The sequence below is a fragment of the Cololabis saira genome, chromosome 11 (assembly GCF_033807715.1).
Source record: "Cololabis saira isolate AMF1-May2022 chromosome 11, fColSai1.1, whole genome shotgun sequence".
NCBI classification, from domain to species: Eukaryota; Metazoa; Chordata; class Actinopteri; order Beloniformes; family Belonidae; genus Cololabis; species Cololabis saira.
In genome coordinates, this window is record NC_084597.1 from 17,146,431 (window position 1) to 17,170,909 (window position 24,479).

Genomic DNA, 24,479 nt, shown 5'->3' on the forward strand with positions numbered 1-24,479 from the left:
AGACAGCATTTGGCAATAACGCTTGGTGTTATGAGCTTTATCTGCAGCGTTGCATAAAGCTGCGTTCACAATAACTGATTTATACTGACGTTAATAGCAAAGTTTCTGTGACTGGTTGGCATTTCTGCTTTCATCATCAATATCAGTCAACATTTAGAAATAAGGTAATACGTGTTCATAAACTACAACAACCTTTCTAAGGGCAGACCGGTGATATTCAGATGCCGGTTTTTGAGGAAAATACAGTTGTTCTTGAGCTTTGGTCTTCTACCGACATTCAGAGCTCAGTAAAGGAGCTTCAACGTTGAATGAAGCATAAAAGCCCCATTTCTGTGTTTATTACTGCAATCTAGTGTGTTGCCTGTCCTTTAAACATCCACTGACACGGGGTCAGGTGTCGAGCTGGCCCCGCCAATAACCCGCCTCCCAGGGTGCAGGTGGGTTGTGTCTGAGGTAAATGAAATGGCGTAGGATGGAGATGAGGAGCTACTGACCCTCAGAGCCAAGATCGCCATAAATCTGAATATTACAGGAAGCATAATCTGCAACTGGCTACTAAAATGACAAACCACGGCTTTGGAAGAAACAAAACTGTAGAGCCTGAGAAAGAAGTTCATGCGGCCAACGACAGCAGAAGTAGCAGAGGAAGATTTTGATTTAGGGCAGGCCACTCCACAGAAACTGCTCCTATTCAGGGTAACATGGATCCTCCACCCGCTCCATCTCCTGCACCAGCCAGCTCTTCTGATATTGGTGAAGCCAGCGAGGCCGACCAAACAGACAGCAGCTCATCATGTTACGCCGTACCACTCGATAACGCCTCACAAGTCGTCTCCCCTCCCCTCAACTCGCCTTCAGGCGCCGGGGAGGCAATAATAATAATAATACATTTTATTTAAAGGCGCCTTTCTTGGCACTCAAGGTCGCCGTACACAACACATTAAAAAATAAAACCAGCAGAAAACATTTAAAAACATCAGAAAACATTGAATAACAATAACACGCCTTACATTTACACTGACCAATGCCTAATGATGTTCTTCAAAGGTTCATCTAATTGTAGCAACAGAACCTCCTTGTTTTTCTCTGGTTGAAACCAAAGTTTTGCCGGCTCGTCTTCAAATCCCTCTGGCTTCACCTCCGACACTCTGATCTCACACGAGCGCTTTGATCCACGTCTTCCATCTTTCCTCTGCCGCCTCTCACCCACATTACTTTAAACAGAGTCAACTGTAGCCGCTGCGGCGTGGAAGCGGTGACTGGTTTAATGCTGCAATTACTGACTTACGTTTCTGATTCTGGTAGTCGGTTTAACAGTTTCTTTTGTTTCCAGACTTAGAAAATGCATAGAAAAAACCAAACAACAGCCCAATAAAACCACCTTTAAAAATGACACTTTCACCTTCTACTCTGTCAACATCTGAGAAAACATTTAATTCAAACTGTGCAGCAAAAAACACTCTTAAAGTGTCCTGGTCATGGTTTCAGTTTTCAGTTGCCCTTTCTTCTAGGCTAGATTACTGTAAAGTATTATTAGCAGGATATCCAAGTCATTCTCTGAATATCCTCCAACTAATCCTAAATGCAGCAGTGAGAGTGCTGACAGGAATCAGCAAGAGAGACCACGTCTCTCCAGTGTTAGCCTCACTCCATTGGCTACCCGTAAAATTCAGAATGCAATTCAAAAATGTTATTACTTGCGTATAAAGCCGAAAACGGCCTAGCTCCGCGATATTTTCAAGACCTGATAGTACCTTATGTTCCTAACAGAGCTCTCCGTTCTCAGAGTGCAGGTTTACTCGTAGTTCCTAGAGTATCCAAATGTTTGGATAAATTATTTGGAGGACGGGCGTTCTGCTATCAGGCACCGTTACTATGGAACCAACTTCCAGTCTGGGTTAAGGAGGCTGACACCACCTCCACCTTTAAAACCAAACTAGAGCTAGAGCAGCTGATAGTAAACTTCAAAATCCAATTTATTCACATTGTGCTTTTTTTATTTAAAAAAAAAATAAATTCTGCTGGTGCTGTGTGTTCCTTCCCCTCCTGAACTCCAGACAGCATCTTAAACCAATTTATTCAACCCTGTGACATTTTAAGAAACGTAATCTAACGTGCTAACGTGCAAAAATCCCCATCAATTTAGATCAAAGTGCTAGGTTTTAATTCATTCTCATGTTTTAAAACATTTTAACAGTATCTGCACATCATAAAACAAACACACCACAAATCAGATTAATGTTGTAAAGTCTAAGAATGGCAACGAGGTCTTTGGAGGAAGGAGCAGATTTTGTCCGTCGGTACGAGAGGTTCGGGACCTCCAACATTTTCATGAAAACAAGATTTTTTTTAGAGAAAATATGAAAAAACAAAAGATTTAAAAATCGACAAATTATGAAGCCCATAGTCCAGACTGTCTTACCGAGTCTTCATGTCCGGCTGCTGACGGTAGCGCTCCTCATTGTGCTGCGAGGCAAACACAAATATAGCGGTATTTAAATAGCGGTTAAACCCGTCTGAGCTGGAAGAGTTTAGTCACAGCAGGAGGTCAAAGCTCTGCATGCCAAAACCCATTCATCAAATCACCGTTTCTGGCTTAACAAACTTCAGATCACTAACAGGATGGAGGAAACCACTTATGTAATGTGAAATTTAGAAAAGGGCTAGTACCTCGCCGAGATGCTCAGACTTCTGGGAGGCCAGCTTCATCTCCTCACTGAGAAAAAAAAGGAGAGGTGACACATTTAACTGCTGCGCTGGAGACGGGACATGTCTGTGTGAAATCTGTGCCACCGTCACTGCTTACATCTGGTGCATCCAGATGTTCACATCTGCTTACATCTCTATATAAAGCAGGCTCTGTGTTTGTTGTGGTTCTGTCGTCTCTGAGCATCGTTAAAAATGATCCAGATCTCGGATGTGAATATGTTAATTACAGTATTAGACACGTGTGAAGAAAAAGTGACAGAAATAGTGTGCATGGGTTATTGGGAGACGTCCAGGTTGCTTTTGTCTATTTTCTAAATGGATGTAGGGATAGTGAAATTCCTTTCAAGCCCATCTCTCAAGAGGAGCGGGATCAACCAACCAGCCTTCACTAATGCTCTGAAGGATCAGGTTCTCTACAATCCTCTGTACAATCTGGTAAACTGCAATCAACCAGCTATTTGTACATCTGTGATGAAGAACACAGCAGGTGGGACCACAGGAAACACAGTTCATCAGCAGATTTACTACTACATTTACAGGCAAACTAGGTTGTAATCCAGAAAAAAAGCACTTAAATCTGCAAGTGATCCATTAAAATCCCGATAGATGAACACAGCTGGCTTAATTTAAAAAAATTACCAAATATATCTACTGAAACCATAAACGTTGGTGTTGGGTTCTTAAGAACCAGACTTAAATCAGCAAATTACAACATGTGCAGAGATTATAATATGGGGTTTGTGCAACAGCTTTTAAAGCTACACAGTGTAGCGATGTCACTCCTGACCACTGGGGGTCAGGATGTCACGAGAAAGTGGATTTATCAGCCCCAGCTGGACAACGTTCAGGAGGAGCTCTGGATTGCTCCTCTGTCCAGAACTCGTGATGTTGGCAAGATGTGCCTCCTTTATTTTTTGCCACATTTTGAGCTAGGGATGGGCGGTATGGACTAAAAAATGTATCACGATAATTTCTGGCATTTATCCCGATAACGATAAGAATGACGATAAAAAAATACCAATTCAACTCCACTTTTTTTAACTATAAATCTATCTTGCTCTCAGATCCACCATGTTTGTTACACAAAAAACTCATCAACTGGAATTTTCCTTCCTTCCTTCCTTCCTTCCTTCCTTCCTTCCTTCCTTCCTTCCTTCCTTCCTTCCTTCCTTCCTTCCTTCCTTCCTTCCTTCCTTCCTTCCTTCCTTCCTTCCTTCCTTCCTTCCTTCCTTCCTTCCTTCCTTCCTTCCTTCCTTCCTTCCTTCCTTCCTTCCTTCCTTCCTTCCTTCCTTCCTTCCTTCCTTCCTTCCTTCCTTCCTTCCTTCCTTCCTTCCTTCCTTCCTTCCTTCCTTCCTTCCTTCCTTCCTTCCTTCCTTCCTTCCTTCCTTCCTTCCTTCCTTCCTTCCTTCCTTCCTTCCTTCCTTCCTTCCTTCCTTCCTTCCTTCCTTCCTTCCTTCCTTCCTTCCTTCCTTCCTTCCTTCCTTCCTTCCTTCCTTCCTTCCTTCCTTCCTTCCTTCCTTCCTTCCTTCCTTCCTTCCTTCCTTCCTTCCTTCCTTCCTTCCTTCCTTCCTTCCTTCCTTCCTTCCTTCCTTCCTTCCTTCCTTCCTTCCTTCCTTCCTTCCTTCCTTCCTTCCTTCCTTCCTTCCTTCCTTCCTTCCTTCCTTCCTTCCCATTGTGCATCGATTTAACGCAGAATCATAAATCAGCTTCACACAAAAACGTCACCAATGGGAATTTATCGTTTTTACCGCGAGATGTCAAATTCTTACCGTGGAAAATTTTTTTGACGGTTTATCGTGAACGGTAAAATATCACCCATTCCTACTGGATGTGTGTTAAAGTCTTCTTAAGCGTCTTCTGTGGTATTCTGTTAAGGGCACCTTCTCTCTTCAGTGACTTCCATGTGGTATAATTCGTGAACAGAGAGGTTTTCCAGTTCCACTGATGTTTTCAAGCCTTTAGCTGTTACTTGTTGGTTATCTTTACTTGTTTTTACCTGCCTCTTCCTGGCTGCATGTCCAGTCCCGAGAAGGGTCTATCCATCCATCTATCTATCAAATCACACCTCATTTGATTAACTGGAATCCAGGTGTGCAATCTACTGACTCTAATTAGCTTTCATTGAGGTAATTAACAGAGAACGATTTTTTCCTCCAGGACTGTGCATGTGCACTCTTTGAGTGATATCAGCAAAAAAACATTGTGTGTGTCTGTTTTTGCACATTTTAATGAGCCCAGATCATGTTTTGTGGGATATAAATGAAGAATGCCAGAACATCTCCAAGCATTTACACTTTTACAGACAAGGTTTAAGTTGGCACATTTCTGTAGCTCAAGCTCACAATTAAACACCACCTAGAGCATTAAACAAAGAGCTTTACATACATTAGTGGTGTCTGACATCGCACTGGGAATCATTCATGTAAATGTAAAAATAGAATCAGATAAGATGACGTGCACCATGTAATCAGTGCATGTGATTTAGTTCAGCCAGCACCGCTGGCAATGCAATGTGGGAGTTTATGAATCCAGATATTTTTAGAAACTGGAACCAAATGATATTTAGGGGAAATTGAGTTTATTCCCATGCGGGCCATTGTCAGGGAGAACTCAGAGGCTCTGTGACTAATGTCCCCTCTGAGCACCATCTGGGCGAAAATGTTTGTCTGCCTCCTCTATAATAACATTCATCATGCCTCTACAGCATCCTCCACGCTGACGGGTAGAAGGCAGACTTAACGGCACTTTGCAAAATTAGTTAGTTCTGTACAGAAGATGGAAAAACTATCAGGATGAAACTTTGTTACTGGGGAAAAAATAAATACAAAATCAGTGACACTCCCATTCGTCTCAGCTGTGCTTTCTTACATAGCGAATAGCAAAACTAAGAGCCCATTCATTAGATGATGCAGTCACACATTTGGACCACTGTGTGAACCTGTGACCTGCACTTGCTCCTGTGATGCTGGCGACTGGAGGAGCAGCATCGAAAGAGTCCGAGAGGTATTCCAAGCATGCGAATCGGTCATAACAAGTTTGCTCGGTTCACGATAGATTGAAGACTGCCATGCACATGCCTTCTGATGGTAACATTTATGCCATAATCGAAACACAGGCAGAAACAATCAAAGGACTGAAACACAAGTGAGATATGTTGGAAAACAACACAAAAGCGTCCAAAATCAATGTGGCTCAGAATGCATCATTTCCACCTAATCACGCCACAGTCTCAGCACGTATGTCAGCTTGTCTCTGGGAAATATCCACATGGATGGAGGAACTCCACCTTCAGCTAAACCTCCCCAAGACTAAGGTGTTGGTGATCCTGGCCAACCAGTCTATCCAGAACAATATCAATGTCCACATCTCCTCTTCATCCCTCTGCCTTGCCAAGGTTGCAAGAAACATGGCTGTCATGATGATGACCAGCTGTCCTTCTCCAGTCATGTGACATCTGTATCTACAAACTTGCTGCTTTGTGTTACCTAACACTAGGGATGGGCGGTTTGGACTAAAAAATGTATCACGATTATTTCTGGCATTTATCCCGATAACGATAAAAATGACGATAAAAAAAAATACCAATTCAACTCCTCTTTCTTTCTTTCTTTCTTTCTTTCTTTCTTTCTTTCTTTCTTTCTTTTCTTTCTTTCTTTCTTTCTTTCTTCTTTCTTTCTTTCTTTCTTTCTTTCTTTCTTTCTTTCTTTCTTTCTTTCTTTCTTTCTTTCTTTCTTCTTTCTTTCTTTCTTTCTTTCTTTCTTTCTTCTTTCTTTCTTTCTTTCTTTCTTTCTTTCTTTCTTTCTTTCTTTCTTTCTTTCTTTCTTTCTTTCTTTCTTTCTTTCTTTCTTTCTTTCTTTCTTCTTTCTTTCTTTCATTCTTTCTTCCCTTCCTCGTTTTCTCCCTTCATTCCTTCTTCCCTTCCTCGTTTTCTCCCTTCATTCCTTCTTCCCTTCCTCGTTTTCTCCCTTCATTCCTTCTTCCCTTCCTCGTTTTCTCCCTTCATTCCTTCTTCCCTTCCTCGTTTTCTCCCTCCCTCTCCCTTCCTCGTTTTCGTTTTCTCCCTCCCTCTCCCTTCCTCGTTTTCTCCCTCCCTCCCTCCCTCCCTCCCTCCCTCCCTCCCTCCCTCCCTCCCTCCCTCCCTCCCTCCTCCCTCCCTCCCTCCCTCCTCCCTCCCTCCCTCCCTCCCTTCCTTCCTTCCTTCCTTCCTTCCTTCCTTCCTTCCTTCCTTCCTTCCTTCCTTCCTTCCTTCTTCCTTCCTTCCTTCCTTCCTTCCTTCCTTCCTTCCTTCCTTCTTCCTTCCTTCCTTCCTTCCTTCCTTCTCCTTCCTTCCTTCCTTCCTTCCTTCCTTCCTTCCTTCCTTCCTTCCTTCCTTCCTTCCTTCCTTCCTTCCTTCCTTCCTTCCTTCCTTCCTTCCTTCCTTCCTTCCTTCCTTCCTTCTCCTTCCTTCCTTCCTTCCTTCCTTCCTTCCTTCCTTCCTTCCTTCCTTCCTTCCTTCCTTCCTTCCTTCCTTCCTTCCTTCCTTCCCTTCCTTCCTTCCTTCCTTCCTTCCTTCCTTCCTTCCTTCCTTCCTTCCCTTCCTTCCTTCCTTCCTTCCTTCCTTCCTTCCTTCCTTCCTTCCTTCCTTCCTTCCTTCCTTCCTTCCTTCCTTCCTTCCCTTCCTTCCTTCCTTCCTTCCTTCCTTCCTTCCTTCCTTCCTTCCTTCCTTCCTTCCTTCCTTCCTTCCTTCCTTCCTTTTTACACAAAAAACGTCATCAACGGGAATTTATCGTTTTTTACCGCGACATGACAAATTCTTATCGTGAGGAATTTTTTTGACGGTATATTCGTGAACGGTAAAATATCGCCCATTCCTACTTAACACAAGAAACATCAGGCTGAAGCTACCCTCAATATTTGATACAATTCTTGGTTCTGCTCAAATCATTAGACAAGACGAAGAGCTGACAGGAATCACCATATCAGGAGATTTACACAGGATGGGGCCTTTTTGCAGATGACATTATCACGTACCTCCAAAACCAGAATACAACATTTTCCAAACTTGTAAAAATGGAGGACTACAGACTAATTTCAGGTTATAAACTGAATATCACAAAGATGCAGGTACTTTCTTTAAACTACAAACCAAGTAAAACAATAAGGACACTGTACAAACTAGGATGGGGAGGCAAAATAAAATAAAATATTTGGGAGTGATCATTACTCAGGAAGTTGATGCTATTTATAATAGTAACTACAAAGTAACAAGTGATAAAATACAGAACGATATAACAAGATGGTCTACATTAACATTGGATTTCAGTTCAGGAATTGAAAAAATTAATCCATTACCAAGGTTGCTATATCTCTTCTTATCCCTCCCGGTTAAAGTACCACGTTCATTGTTATCCAGGTTTATCTGGGCAGGAGCCAGACCGAGGATAAGACTGAAGACCCTTCAAATAGTACAAGGAAAATGGGGGACTAGCTCCCCTCCCTATCAAGCTAGATAGAAGAAATCCCCCCCAAGCTTGGCTAGGTGAAAAAGAACACATGGTTCCCAGGGAAGAAAATCCAATTCTGAAAGAAACGTTTAGAATATGGTATGAGGTGGTTAGAAAATACAGTCTGACAGGTGATAGTAAACTTCTAATATGACCATTCCAAACTCACAAAGCCTGCAGAAATTGATACTACCTTTGAAAGGTTGAAAGACATAGGAATGACAGCTATGTGCACACTTATAGAGGGACAACATCTCAAATCCTTTGAAAGACTTCAGAGGGAGTTTGACTTGGAAAACAGACCTTTTCAGATATTTCCAGCTGAGACATTTTATGACTCGGAGATAAAGAAAACAATTTCGATAGAAGGAAGCATGGTTATAGGAGTGTTTACAGGTGCATATCAACCACTGCCTTCAGGAATTGTTTCTAAATTGTACAAATGTCTATAAAAACTAAATGGAAATAACATACTGCATACAAAAATGAAGTGGGAGTTAGAATTGAACTCTGAATTGTCTGTGAGTGACTGGCAGTCCATGTGCAAGACCCAACACATTTCAACCAGCTCTAGAGCAGGGACATGCAATTGGCGACCCGTGGGCCACATGCGGCCCGCCAGGAGCTTTTATGTGGCCCTTGGTCATATTTCAAAAAAGGGGGTGTTTGTTGAAAAAAAAAAAAAATGTTTTTTTTTTTTTTTTTTTTTTTTTTAAATAATATTTTTATAATTGGCTACTATGGACTAAAATGGTTGTGCTCAATGCTTAATATAATATTCAAATAAGGAAATCTTGGTGGAAAGTGGTGCTTTGTCATTATAGCGTGTTTTATTAAAAGTAGGTCAATATCAATTTCATTAAGTTTGCACAATGCATGGTTTCAAAATGAACTTGCATTCAAAATAATATTTCTTTATCTGAATATTATATTTAACATTCACAATTACTAAATCTGGAGACAATTAATACATAATTCATATGTAAACTAGATATATTCAAATGTATAATATAAATGTATTATATTTACATACGTCTTCGTCTTTGAGTGCAAAATACATTTTGAAAACCCCCACATTTTCAAATTGTGCGGCCCTCTCCATACAGTCCTTTTGCAGATGTGGCCCCCGGCCGAATCTAGTTGAATACCCCTGCTCTAGAGGATGGAGGGAATTTAGATGAAAATGTCTAATTTGGTGTTTCTTTACACCTCACATTAAAACTAAACAACTAGGCAAACAACAGTACTGTTGGAGAATATGTGGACATCAGAGTGCCAGTCATTTACATATCTTTTGGTCACGTGTGAAAATAAAAACATTTTGGGAAACGGTTGTTCAAAACGTGGAGGACATTTTGTGCTATGGAATAACCCGTGAACCCCAGGTTGTATATCTGGGTCTGGTACCAGTTGATAGTAGGAAAAGAAGATACCTACTTGTTCAAAATCCTGATACTTGCGGCTAAAAAAGCCATCACAAAGAACTGGATGAAAAGTGAATCTCCTGAGCAGAAACTATGGATGGACATTGTGGATCAATTATGTTCAATGGAAAAACTGACTTATTGTCAAAAGAATAAAAAGATTCATCGACAACGATGGGAAAAATGGCATATATTCAAATAGTCTCTCCCCAACCATCCCTTTATGTACATCCCCTTTTTTGTTCCTTTGTTTTTCTGGAATGTTCAAAATGAAAAATAAAGTTGCTAAAAATGATTTATTCAGTTTAAATAATATATAACATAAGGTATAAAGCATACTGTCTTTGACCTACATTGTGTCCAAAAAACACAAGTCACGCATGTGAGCTGCAGAGCTCACAGCTGTTCTCAAAGACGGCACAAAGCCATATTGTTTTAAGACAAACACACTCACAAAGTGATGTCACAGCGAGAGAAGTGCCCATACTGGAGCCAGGCGGTCCTAGGAGGAGAGGATGATTACATAACAGCAGCAGAGACAGAGGTAGGATGGAGGAAAGCATTGTTGGGAGGAAGAGGAAGGAAGTGTAGCACAGCAATGCCTTTCCTTTAGCTTGTCCATTTAAAAAAATATTACATTTTCTAAATTATTCAGGCACACAGAGGGATTTGTTGACTTTTGTAGCCATCTGTAGCTGTAACGTCATCGCTCGAGGCTCTGATGACTCGGAGGGGGTGTGGCAGGATGAAAAGAAACACACACACACAAAGAGAAAGACACGTGACAGCTTCACACAAGTACAAGCCCTATAAATAAACTCTGGCTTCAGGCTGGAGAACAACATAAACATAACTTATGGTAAAAACACATGGAACCAGATTCAAACACGTGCTTTTGCAACACAAAATAATGATTTTGGAGAATCTTTTGGGATTTTCCACATTCTAGCCCAGTGAAGGAGGCTAGAAAACATAAAAAATGAATGGATATTTTAGTTTTAGGTGGCAAAATGTATGAGAAATGTCTTTTAAATGAAGTTATCAGACATCAGAGACAAATTGACATCAGTCGCTTTTTTTAAACTCTTCCTTGATCACGTAATGCACTAGTTTTTATGAATTTCCATGTCACTGGACAAATGTACTTCATGCAACAAAACAAATCTGTTAGATAGCTCTGCAAATGATGCAATACATCAGTTGGAGGCTGGATTCATTTATGTCAAAGTTACAGTGATGTGGACTCTGTGTGAACTGAAGAATGTGGTTTATTTGCTCGCTCTGGTCAGCATGATGAGCGTGTTCAGACATGCTGTAATGCCCAGAAGGACGGCGAGAGGACATCAGAAACAACTCCACGCATTAACTTTATCTAAGAGGCCATGCTCTGTCTTTGGACAGAAATACTTGTTCTAGGAAAGCAAAGACGCAATAATGCTGAGGATCACATGACTTTGCAGAATAATTACAAGGAACTGCTGTCAATCACCATCTCTGCATGTATCACCAGGTGCTACACTCTGCTGCAACTGCTGCCTGCCAGTAACTTCAAACTGTGATGAATTGTCTTGTTCCCATAAAGACAAGTGCTTCAATAACGCCTGACAGGAAGCGTAATTTTTTGTGTGTGTGATGTCCACACTAGGCATGGGACGATGTGAAAATTTCATATCACGATATTAGAGGACAAAAATATCACGATTACGATATTATCACGATATTAGCGCGTCGCTTATAAAATTCTTAAAATGCAAGGAAAAACACTAACCGTGGATCCACTGGTTCCTTCAGAACATTTATTCTCAAATCATTCTCAACACAGTGACACTTGAGGTAGAGAACAAATAGTGTACTGTAAATGTTATGCATTACAAAGTGTAAACTATAGTACCGGTACCGGTACTTATTTGAACTTTCTTTTTTTGTAAGAAAATACTTCCCTGAGAGTCGAAAGAAATAAGTGACAAATAGAAATAAAGTGACAAAGTAGAGCCAAATGCACACTGATTGTATTACTCTCTGAAACTTTAACAGTGGCTGGCTGCCTGCTACTTAGTACGGCTCTCTGGAAAAATAATAAAATAAAGGCACTGCTCTGTAGTATACAAAACAAAAGCTGCATGGCCAACACAAAGATTGAGTGAAAATAAAGTGCCACAGTAGTCAAATGCACACGGATTGTACTACTCTCTGAAAAAATATTAAATAAATAATATTAATAAAATACATGAAAAAAATAACACTGACTTCTACCTGGCTGGTAGCCTTGTGTGACCAAAAAAAAAAAAAAAAAAAAAAAATTGGCGATAATTACAGTACCCCACGATAACGTTATCGCAGCCGTTTTTTATCGCGATATACAATAATATCGTATATCGCCCCATGCCTAGTCCACACATAATCATGGATGGCACCAGGCCGGTTTACAATCACAGCACCATGGTTCAATGCAAGAGCCATTGTTTTTGTCCTTGAAAGACATTTCTTTTCTGGAGATGTAGAGTAAGACAATGTACAGATGACACACAGCTGTGTATTGCCATGTCTCCTGACGACACAAGGCCAATTTATTTTAATTGTATTCAGGGTATCAAATCCTGGATGGCAGAAGGTTTTTCTACAGCTCAATCAGGACAAAAATGAAGTTTTAATTATTGGTCCTGAGGCTCAGAGAGAGAAACATTTGTTGAAATTAGAAATCTTTATCACTAAATCCATTAAACAAAGTCAGAAATCTGGGTGTCATTTCCTCACATAAAGCAGGTTGTTACACCAGGATTATATCACCTTAAAAATATAGCCAGAATCCGCCCGTTTCTCTCGCTGGTCAACACAGAGATGTTAATGCATGCTTTTATTTCTAGTCGTATCGATTATTGCAACGGCCTCCTTTTGGGTCATCCCAAAAAAAGCATATCAAATCTAGTTGCTCCAGAATTGTGCGGCACCTGTGCTGATGAACACCAGAAAGCAGGCCCATATTACTCTGGTTTTAATATCACTGAATTGGCTGCCCGTTTGTCTGAGGATTGATTTTAAGGTCTTTCTAGTTGTTTTTAAATGTCTTAATGGTCTCGGGCCATCTTATCTTGCAGAACTACTTTTACCATACCAACCCTCGCAGACCCTGAGGTCCTCTGGTACTGGCCTTTAATTCCAGAAGTTAATACAAAAACCCATGGGGAGGCGGCCTTCCGCTTCTATGCCCCACGACTGTGGAATAGTCTGCCGGTGGACCTGAGGGCTGCAGAGAATGATGATTTTTTTTTTTTTTAAAGGCTAAAGACCCACTTTTTTAAGTCTTTAAGTTTCATCTAAACTTTTTTTATTTATTTATTATTATTTTATTCTAATGATTATTATTATTCTTTTACATTTCATACTATCATGTTCTTATCATTTTATGGTAGATTTCGTTTTAGTTCTTAATTTCCAGTGTGTCCTCAGTGGGAGCCCTGTCCATCAGTGCCGTCAGCTGGCCCTGGCTGTGTTGGACCTTCATGGGCGTCCACCATGCCCTGGTGCAGCAGGGGTGGGGGAGTGGGATTTGTGTGGGGGGTTTGGGCCCTGTTTTAACCTTTTAAATTGTACAATTTTAAAACATGAAAAGCACTTTGTGCTACATATAATGTATGAAAATTATCAATTATGCGTTCTGTCCAGGTGGTTCGATCCGGATGACCGTGGGGTATGCCAACGAACTGGGTGAGAAGCACAGCCATCTTTGAGACTTGCTTCACCTGCTTCTGCGATGATGCTGGCTTGCAGGGCATCAAGGATCGAGAAAACATCCCTCAGGCAGGAGTCATCCTCCCTTAAGACAGATCTGGAGGACACGTGGTTGGCTGCTTTTTACTGAAGGTATTTAAGCTTTGTTCAAAAGACTGCTTCCTTTTTCATTGTTTTAATGTGAATTAAAGTTGCTAAAAGGAAAATGTCTAAAAGTCACAAAATCTATTAGACAACAGTGTAATCCAAGATGGATTACTGCTCTAAAAACCCATGTATTGATCTGAAGTGTGTGCATTAAGAGTGGAGGGCTGGAATTAAGCTGTGAACGCAGCTCTGTATTAAGTTTATTAGAAAATAAAATGCGAATGGATTCCCATACGTACCTGGACAGCTGATATTATACCTGGGTGTCCCACCCAAGTATTAAGATTGAGTAGGAATACGTTTGTGCTGCTTTAACAGCCAATTAAGAGCAGTCAGGGATTTCTGGTCACCCATTACAACTGGATGTTAAGAATGGGCGGTATGGACTAAAAAATGTATCACGATAATTTCTGGCATTTATCCAGATAACGATAAAAAAAATACCAATTCAACTCCACCTTTGTAACTATAAATCCATCACCACATTCAGTCTTTGGAGCCCCCAAAACACTGCTCTAAAAGAATACTAAATGCTACTAAACTACACCAATTAAATTGAATTAATGAAAACCAATTAAATTCCTTCCTTCCTTCCTTCCTTCCTTCCTTCCTTCCTTCCTTCCTTCCTTCCTTCCTTCCTTCCTTCCTTCCTTCCTTCCTTCCTTCCTTCCTTCCTTCCTTCCTTCCTTCCTTCCTTCCTTCCTTCCTTCCTTCCTTCCTTCCTTCCTTCCTTCCTTCCTTCCTTCCTTCCTTCCTTCCTTCCTTCCTTCCTTCCTTCCTTCCTTCCTTCCTTCCTTCCTTCCTTCCTTCCTTCCTTCCTTCCTTCCTTCCTTCCTTCCTTCCTTCCTTCCTTCCTTCCTTCCTTCCTTCCTTCCTTCCTTCCTTCCTTCCTTCCTTCCTTCCTTCCTTCCTTCCTTCCTTCGATTTAACGCAGAACGATAAATCAGCTTTACACAAAAACGTCACCAACGGGAATTTATCGTTTTTACCGCGAGATGACAAATTCTTACCGTGGGAAATTTTTTTGACGGTATATCGCGAACGGTAAAATATCACCCATTCCTACTGGATGTGTGTTAAAGTTTTCAGAAATTCTAAATTTCAGGATGCTGTTTTCAAAATAAGGGCAAAAATCTAACATGCTTCTTTAAAAAGGTCTCAGTCGATGAAGCATCTGTGGACATCAGGAGGATTATGACACGGCACAAATGTTAAATGAGAAAAAGCGACGTTAACAGGGATCAGATTCGTAAATCTGGAAAGAGCACAATTCCAGCACCAAGGGACAAAGTGAAAACAGAGTAAAAAGATGAGAATGTGGCGTGTCACATAAGACGAGAGCAATCAAGCAGCTGCTATGTGCTGCAATCGTCCACAGACGTGTCCGGATGACCGCTCGGACAAAAACTCACTGAGCTAGCAGGCCAAAACCAGCTAAAGACAACTCACTCCCTACAGCTCAACTCTGAGTCAAGAGCTTGTTGATGTTTCACTGCCATAAATCAAACTCTACTCGATTCGTCTAATCCCAAGTCTCTGTGACAAATCTAAATCATTCACAGGTGGTCTCCGTTAGCGGTAGAAACGTACATACGCAGACAGACCAAGCTGGCAACAATTTTTTCTCTGTTCTGATTGGACAGTGAGTGAAATTGCATTGACGTACGGGTTTATGACCTGCCCATTGAAACCACTGGCTGTGAAGATTTAATCATTCACACTGGTTTCATCCAGATGTGGCCTTGGGCAAACACCCACATCACGGCCACTGCTCCACATGGGGGTTGATACTAAAGAGGTCAGCTGATACAAAACCCAAATAGTTCATTTTCACAGGAATTAATACATTTGGTGATATGTACATATCAAATAAAACATGTTATAGTGTATAATATAGAAACATCAAACGCACAGGTATGTAACAGTCCCAAAATGGTCAATTTGAGAAGTTATGACCTAACATTCCTCTTCAACAACCTCTTTAAAACCTCTGTTACACAACAGGATAATAAGTCAATAAATGGTGAAATGCTTAGTTTTTCACTGCATGAATCCAGAGACATGCATCCTAAAAGTGGAGGATTTGTGAGTGTGTTTTCTCCTCATTTACGCTGGTTTGGGTAATATGTATACTTATTTTTACATTTTTCTGTCATTGCACATGCCTTACTTTTATTAACACCAAAACTATAGCTAACCCCTGCTGAGATATTCTCATCTTAAATGACGTATGAGGAATCTCTGGAATACTGTGAGTGGAAACAACGTTGACCATTTCTGGTGAGCACTCACAGTTTAGTCATACCCAGGAGGGTTTCCTATTTTTAATGATATTGAGTACAATATAATGTACTCTATTCCATGATCACACCCACTTAATAGCACACTGGCTAATTATGAGCAGTGAGCTATTTATAAGATATTGACAAGTGGGAGCATCTCTCCAGAGGGTTACAGATGGAGCCGCTTTAAAAACACATTTAACATTTGAGTTGAACCAATAAAGACCATTTTAAAGTGCTTGTATTGTTAAATGTACTGCAGTTTCTCTGCACAGTATTGCACATCTGTCTGTGTGCAGAAACAGGCTTGGATATGCAGAATGGATTTGATAATCACGAGTTCACACCCGCGGGTAAGTTTAGCAGCACCAGTCTGAGCGGACTGGAAGGCCGGGGTCACCTTCACTGGAGGCACAGAGCAGGAAAAAACACATCAGTAAATCTGAGCACTCACTCCTGGAAGAGGACGCCGACCAGCTGGTTTTCTGAGCTGCTCTGCTTTTTGGACGGACTGAGCTCTTCCTGGTATCCGGAGTTCTGCTGCTTCAAAGCCTCGAGCTGGACAGGAGACACAGAGGGAGAAAAAGAAGGCCAAGTTGAAGCTCATCTCCTCAATTCACGGTTACACTTGTGACCCAGTTGGACTGAATTTGTTTCCCTACAAAGAGCAGTGGAACTGTTATTCCACCTGGACTGGTCAGGTCCAGGTGAGGTCCAGGTGAGGTCCAGGCCTCCTGTGGGAATATTACCCCTGATTTCCTCTCATTGCCACCTCACGCCTGACGACTGAGATCACAGGAGCGTGACACAACACGAGCGAGACTCTTCATTATTTACTTTGAAAGTGTAAAACAGGATGTGCAAACTCGTGGAACTTTTTCAGGTCACAGGCAACGCTTGAATGTTGCAACAAAATGGGAACCTTTTGCTAAATATAAGATATTCTGACACAATTATGAAAGCTAATGTAGAAACTATTACAGTAAACATTAATGGCATCAGGAGGAACAGGAGTTCAAATACTGAATTTCTCATTTAAGGTGATTTTCTGTTCTTCGTTTATATTATCACACTTTAAAAAAAAAAGAAGAATCTGATTATTAAGCAGCTTCTGAAGTGAACTTGTGGATAAAATCAATGAAATCAATACTGTAATTTGCGTCTGTGTCTTCACACTTGTTGGAATTATGAGTCTAATGTGTGTTTTAAAGTAAATATGTATATCTTCAGCATGTACTAGTTCTGCTTTGGGGCCTCCGTTTGATTGGACGTGCCTGGAATACCTCCAAGGAAGCATCTAACAACCTCAACTGGCTCTTCTTGATGTAGAGGAGCAACTCTACTCCGAGTCTCTCCCAAAATACAGAACTTCTCAACCCATCTCTAAAGGAGAGTCCAGCCACCCTGGAAAGGAAACTAGTTTCAGCCGCAAGATACTTTAACTCCTCTTCTTGAGGTGACGCCTCACTCTGAATCCTGGAGACGTCGTTCAACTCTTTTCAGACTGAAAACCACTCTCTCATTTTAAGACACGAACATAGAGCTAATATTACAAAAGATATCAAAGTCAAGAACGTGCAAATTGATGGAGAGGAGTCTCTAAATGTAACCCTTTAAAATGAAAATTAAATGATGGCATCATCTGCCAGCTTCAGTTTGTCTACTCCTCCAGTTCCAGCAGCCTCAGAGCACATTTCTAACATGAAGACAGGTTTAAAAAAAGAAAAATGTTTTGAACAAATGTGTTTTAGAGGACACTGTACACAAAAAGATGGATCTGAATGGGGTTGGACTTATGGACTAACATTCAAGCATCATTTTCGGGAAATTTTAAAAGCTTTATCTGACATTAACTACACAAACAGACTTTCAGAGTTGACTATTTCACTGTCATATCACACAAAGACAAGTGTAAAACTGCTGCATATCGTAAAATATATGCCAATTTGTGTGATTGTTGATGCTTTGGGATTAAGGTGCTGATAGTTGCTGTAATGAGCTCCATCTGACTCCAGCCTGGATGTCAGCTGCAGGTCTGTCCCTCATCTCAGCTCTGAGCTTCTTCATCGACCAGAAACATGCAGACTCCCAACAGAAGGAGAAAAACATACTCCTATCAAATCAACACTCAAAGGTGACATGTAATGCTTTGACACTTCTGAGATCCAGTAGACAGCAGAGCGAGTTAAAGCCACGTGAAACTAAAAATAAAAGTCTCAGAAACTCTCTGCTCTTTGAAGTCTGCTTCACAACCGAAGTCTGAGCCTTTAAATTCCTCTGAGATCACTGCTGACACTTCAAAGCGCTTCTCAGACACACGTGGGGCTGTTGTGTGCGAATAACGATGGTCAATAATGAATTAACAAGTAAGACTTTGAGATCAAGCTTTGCACCTTAACATGCTGTAAAAGTGTGACATCGACTGAATGTCTCCCACGTGAGCTTCTGCCTCTAAGGTGCCTCAGTCTTCATCTACATTTCCAAAGTGAGACTAAACTCTTAAACGTGAATGAATGCACAGAAACATTAGGAATAGTAGATATTAACAATTATCCAGCAGGTCTCAGGGAAAAGCTAAACAAATAAAGCGACAAAAAGTGAAAAAGAGAATCAACTTGAGCAGGAGGAGCGGAGACCCTGGCAGTCCTACCTGGTAGTGTGGAGAGTAGATGTTGTTGGAGTAACCCTGATGCAGAGCAGATATGTCCATGCCTTCACAGCAAGCTGCTGTTGGATTTACAGATGTGTTCAACTACTGAACAGCAGTGATGTAACTGCACTCCGATCCCACTCTGGCTGTAACATGCACTGGCCAACGCAAGCCGAGCATCAATAAACCAGCAGCTCTCACCTCCTGCCGTGCACGGCTGCGACGGGGAAATGGAGAGCGTGTCATCCAAGCAGCCTCTCTCTCTACCTCCCTCCATCCCTCTCTCTCCCTTTCTCTCTCTCTCTCTCCCTCTCTCTTCTTTCTCTGACACTGTTTACGTAAGCCTGAATAAACTCCTCCCCTCCTCTCTGCAGCTCAATCTTGTTCAGTTCATTCATGGTTGGATCTCAGCATCTGAGGGCTTCATATCCCCGTTTCCTCCAACTCGCAACATTTTATTTTATTTATTTACAATGAGAGTTTCGAAATTGTCAAAATCTGCTGCTTTCGGGTGCCAGGTTGCAGAAAACAAGCAGGATTTAATCAAAAGTTTCTTGCATTCATCTAGCTGCACATGGTGAACAACCTGTGATCGGTACTGAAATCATTGTTCTGTAGGTTTTTTGTCATTTTTTTAATGGCTTATGTTACTATTTATTTAACAATGGAAGAACATTTATTTTATTGATCATTTATTCATAATCTGCCTTTAAATGGTGGTCCTGGGAAGCAGTTGTCATACTTTTTTTTTTTAACATGTTAAATAACAAAAAGGAAGCTCAAACCTTCGAACCTTCAACTGTTGAGGTTAAATACAAACTTTAAATCTCAAGAAATAACAATAATAATAACAATAATAATAATAATAATAAAAAAACTTTCTGATATGGTCCATCTAGATTCTTGTGTTCTTTTGGATATTAGCTTAAACTCCATTGTTTTGTTTATTTTTTTTCCAAAGCCTGTTCTTTGGCCTCAGTGGAAATGGAAAGCCATTACGAGGACTTAGGAAAAGACGTCTATGCTGCAGCGATAATTCAACCACACTATGATCTGATGAAAAGAAACTACACATGCTCTAAAAATGGACAACGTAAACGGCGTCCATTCAAGCCATTTTCAATCACCTGAAGCATGACGGAGAAGTGCAGTGAAACATCTGCACCACGCCAGCTACTAGTCAATAATAGTAATACCAGCAGGTCAGAAGCTTCCCAGAGCCCATCGTCCAGACCAGGGTCAATTTAAACTCAGCACATCAAGCTGGTAGGAAGTCAGGTACAAGAACACTACACAGAATCCAGAGCATTGTTAAAATAAAACACCATGCACATCAACATGACCTTAATCTATGTCAACTTCCACCTATCAGAGGTTGGGTCACCAAACTCAGAACATGCAGGAACATGGATTAAGAGATAAAAATGGCTTTAAATGTACTAAAATATTCTAACAATTAACAAATAGTACTGACTATTAAATAACATCCAACTTATCTTTTGGTCTCTGTCAACTAATCAATATCTTTTGGAGCCCAACATACCAAACTCCAATTCTGAGTCACAGGTCATAAACCACAGCAATGTTCTGTTCAGCCAGAATTCATCTCTCACACACGCACGCGCACGCGCACGCGCACACGTCTAACATGTGCAGGATTACATCACAGCCCAGGGCATCGGCCGAGTGGAGGGAGGAGGCAGATGTAAGAGCATCCCTGCTGAATAATTGCTCGACAATGTGTGAATTCCTGCTCTTTTAATTTTTTATGGTGCTGAGCCGTACTGCCTCTCTCTACACGTGCATCTAACATCTACTTTCTTCCTGCACGCATGTTATATTTGTTCAGCTGTGATTCTGTTTTAGCTGAAGTCTTGTCTGGTAGAGATGGGGCCTCAGGTACAAAACGTGTGACGCCACTTTCTACACTCATAGCTACAGGTGTTGCAGGACTATAGAAAGTGTTTCTCCGGTGATGGAGGCCGGGGCCTAGACCGGTCTCTCCTCCTGCAGCTGCTAACACTCCGAATTACAGTGACTTTGTTCTTTATTTCTCAACTTTGCAGCTCGATAATCACATTGGCACAACTTGTTTTTATTTCTGTAGCGGAGGAATCAGATCGTGATGCTTCAAGGATTAAATATAAGCTCATGCTGTTCACAATGTTGTACTTATGAGAGAGGTGATCGCGGACATCCAAAATGTGAACAATGAGATTCAATACACGTGTACATTGGGCCTAATCCGTTAGTATATAATACGCGTGCGACAATAAGACGGAACGAGAAGTTGTTCTTCGTCCAACCAACTTAAATTATGGTGTCGATTCTTAAAATATAAACAAGAAAAAAAGAGTGTAATGATGCACTAACGCTAAATATTGACATTCACAAACCCTTGCAAACATAATAAACCCACAACTCTTCACAGAACGCAACACAAAGCAAAGAACAATGATATCCATAATGCAATGCGGTCAAGACAAATACAGCACGCTACTCTGTTTTCTTTTACAGTTTAAATCGGAAGAAATGTCCCCAAATAAAATTTTTGGGATACGCACAGTTTTGAACATAAGAATTTTTTTTGTGTACGCAAGAATTCCACGCAAAGATTCACGTTGAAATCCACAAACTCCTTGTACATGAGGCCCCTGGTCTCTGTTGTAGTTGGGGTCTTGTCTAATGTAGTAGACCTGGTCTCTGTAGGGGTCTTACGCCTGAGGCCCGTTCTTGTGTTACTATGGTTAACGCCTTCATGCTGTACTCCGGACCAGCCTTTTCCAGCCTCTAGGTAATATTTCTTGGTATCAGCCACATGTGCAAGTTATCGATGGTACATGCCATGCAGTCGCTTCCTTTTGCATTCTTACGACCTTCGTCAAGTTGATTTTGGACCAATGATGCTATTTAAAGGGTCTGTATGAATGGACCCATTTTTTGTCCGAAAGCAGGTCTTTTTATAGCATCACACAGTGGGACTGGCTTTGCTGATGTTTAAACCTATTATTCTGCGTCACAGAACTTGCACTACAAATAGTAACGACACGATCAGGAACAACAGTTCTCAAGTCTTTTTTCATCTGATTCTTTTCTAAAATAATAATGTGTTATCCTTTAAACCTATGAATTTAATTCATTTTAAGTGTTGCAAATTTAAACACATAGCATTGTATAGTTTTCGATAGGTTTAGTAATATAATATTTTACAAAAATCTCGACATCTGCTTTGTTTTAGGGTAAATTACTCCGTTAATCATTTTCATGCTACGGACAGCCATGTATGTTTGTAAATGTTGACTCTTGTTCTCCTGGTCTAATGTCTCATGTCATGACCCTGATCATCTGGAGCTCACAGGGAGCTGATCCAGTAATGATCCAGACCGGAGATGAATGCACAGCTGGAGAGCAAGAGGGCACCAGAGAGCCACGACAGCCCTGACAGCTCAACAGCAGCTACTCCACCGTTAGAGGACACAACATGATAAAGAGGAGGCAGCGCTGCTTCACGCATGGTTGTACCAATGCTGTGAGTCTTTTGTGACATTAACAGGCAGTGTGTGGATCGTGATGTGAACGCGTAACAAAAACCCTGCAGGGTGCAGATGCTGACCCAATGACTGTTGTCATGGAAAAAATTCAAACATTATATACTTTCTAACAAAGGTCAAGCGCCTATGTGTCTTTCATGCACGGGGGCCACAATTTACATTGAATGACCATTGTTTCAATGGTCTATCAGGTCTTACCCATACCCATATAAAATAAGTGTAACAGCATGTTGCCTCAGACTCGACTGTCCAAGCCTGCGTGCTGCAGTTTACTCTCCTGGTGCGCATCAGTTAATAAACTTTGGTAATATCGAGCTCACTGGTGTTGTAGTTTTGTTAAGGATCAGTACTTTACTTTGTGCAATTTATAAAATTTCCACAGCACTGTGCACAGCCAAATCCTTTCACAGGCTTGAGAACACACAAAGTAAAACGCATGCAGGCTTACGTCAAGCTCTCTCTTGAAAATGCAAAGCTGCGATTTACAAGCACTATCAAAGTAATTTACAAGCATTACTTAACTATTATCTGTGGCTGACTTCTCAGGCACGGATAATGGTTTCAACTGATGCAGGCAGCTTACTTTTATTTTCCCAAATGCATTAGGCTACAGAATTAATACAATTATTCTGTAAAATGTAAAAAAAAAATAAAAAATCACTGGGTAAGAATGAGATACTGCTTTTATCTACTTTGGTTTGAAACAGCTGGGAATGTTAAGCTATTTTTTGTTTTGTTTTTTTAATCGTGCCATCATCATTGTAAACTACATATTTAATGTGTGAGATCAGAAAGCTGATGGAGAAATTGAAAATAAATAAGAAGGAAAGAGTATATTAAACATTAAGCTCTCATATAAGCAAATACAAGGAGATTTCTTGTCAAACCATTGCCTGGCCAGCCATGCAACCGACCAACCCAGAAGCAACTGCCTCTGGACAGGTTCAACCAGAGAAACTGAGCATGTGACAGAGGCAGAGCAACAACCAGCAACTAGTATCGACAAAAAACATCCCAAACCTGGACCTATTTCACGAGAGAGAATGTTTGAAAAGTGAACGTGGAGGGTAAACGAGCCAGACTCTAGACTTTGCTGCAAATCTTTCACCTCACCTCAAACTCCAGTGTAGTTTTCTGGTTGGTCAGCTGCTCAAACGACAGCGTCGTCCTCTCCAACTTTTCATTAGTCTATAAAACACAACATGGAACGTTTTTTTTTACCTTGTTGAAACAGGCATAAATACAATGTGTTGTTTCTTTAAAAAGAGAAAAAGTCATAATAAAAACAACTCTTTTTACTAATATCCTGTAAAGCTAGTATCACAATTCAGTCATTTCACTAATCATAAAGAAAGAAATTTGTTGTGATATGCTGCCCGTCTTATCTCGAGTGCTATGGTTGCATGAGGTCCATTTAAAGCAGCACAGAGGAACTTAAGACACTTTAAGCTGAGTACTCAGACACTTTTATGACACTGTAAGATTATTTTTTTTCTCTTGCTTGGTCCCCGTCTTTTTTCTTGCCTATCACTTCTTTTCTGAGTCTCTTAATTCCCGCTGCCATGATGTCCACTGTAGCTCTGAGAGAACAAAATAACAGCCACTGCTTTTTTATTAAAAAGGTATCACAAGCAAGGGACTCTATTTTGTAAAATATTTAATATACTACTGATAAAATAAAGGGTATAAAGTTGCATCTTATTACGAATTGGGAAAAGGTCATAAGAAAAGTGCCGTAGAAGCACATAAAATCAATCAATCAAATCTTTATTTCTATAGTGCCTTTCGCAGATAAAAAAAAAAAAATCACAAATTGCTTTACGATAAAATGTGGAGTAAACTAAAATGAAATTAATTAAAACACAAAGGCTAAGATGAATGTAAAATATGACAGCAATAAAAGAAATGTATACACAAAAACAAATGAAACAAAGTTGCCCAGTCAACTAAAAGCTTGTTTAAATAAAAATGCCTTCAGCTGTAAAAGAGTCAACACTTTTGGCCAGACGCAGACCAGGAGGTGGAGCGTTCCATGGTCGAGGGCCAACAGATTGGAAAGCGTGATCTCCTCTAGGTCTTCAGTATGTTCTTGGAACGGTTAAAAGGTTCTGGTCAGAGGACCAAAGTGGACGAACTGAGGAATAAGGGGTTAAAAGATCCCAAATGTATCTTGGGGCTGGGTCATAAAAAGCTGCAAAAGTCAGAACTAAATTTTAAAATCAATGCGTTGTTTGACTGGCAGCCAGTGCAAAGAGAATGATGTCGGGGTAAAATGTTACCATCTACGAGCACCAGTTAAAAGCCTGGCTGCTGCATTCTGCTTAAACAGCCATGGTCAGTTCCCAGCACATGTGCAGTCTCACCTGCGTCAGCTGCGCTCTCAGCTCGGCCTCCCTGCACAGACTCTCCTCGTTCCGTGTTTCAGCATCTTTCTTTGTGCACTCCAGACTCTGCTCCAGCTCTGTCAGAAAACAGCAGGACATCAGGTCAAATATCACATCCAC

General features: G+C 40.8%; 1 protein-coding gene across 3 annotated transcripts in view; it reads right to left on the minus strand.

The window, feature by feature from the left end:
- Positions 1–24,479, minus strand: part of clip1b (CAP-GLY domain containing linker protein 1b) — a 60,028-nt gene that overhangs the window by 9,468 nt on the left and 26,081 nt on the right. For 2 of the 3 annotated variants that reach the window (XM_061733841.1, XM_061733839.1), the window contains 5 exons: positions 24,339–24,436; positions 23,089–23,163; positions 16,229–16,332; positions 2,671–2,716; positions 2,423–2,466 (listed from right to left, as the gene is read on the minus strand). In XM_061733841.1, coding sequence (XP_061589825.1) covers positions 2,423–2,466; positions 2,671–2,716; positions 16,229–16,332; positions 23,089–23,163; positions 24,339–24,436 — 367 coding nt within the window. The remainder of the gene's footprint in view (positions 1–2,422; positions 2,467–2,670; positions 2,717–16,228; positions 16,333–23,088; positions 23,164–24,338; positions 24,437–24,479) is intronic. The other variant, XM_061733840.1, reaches the window with a different exon arrangement.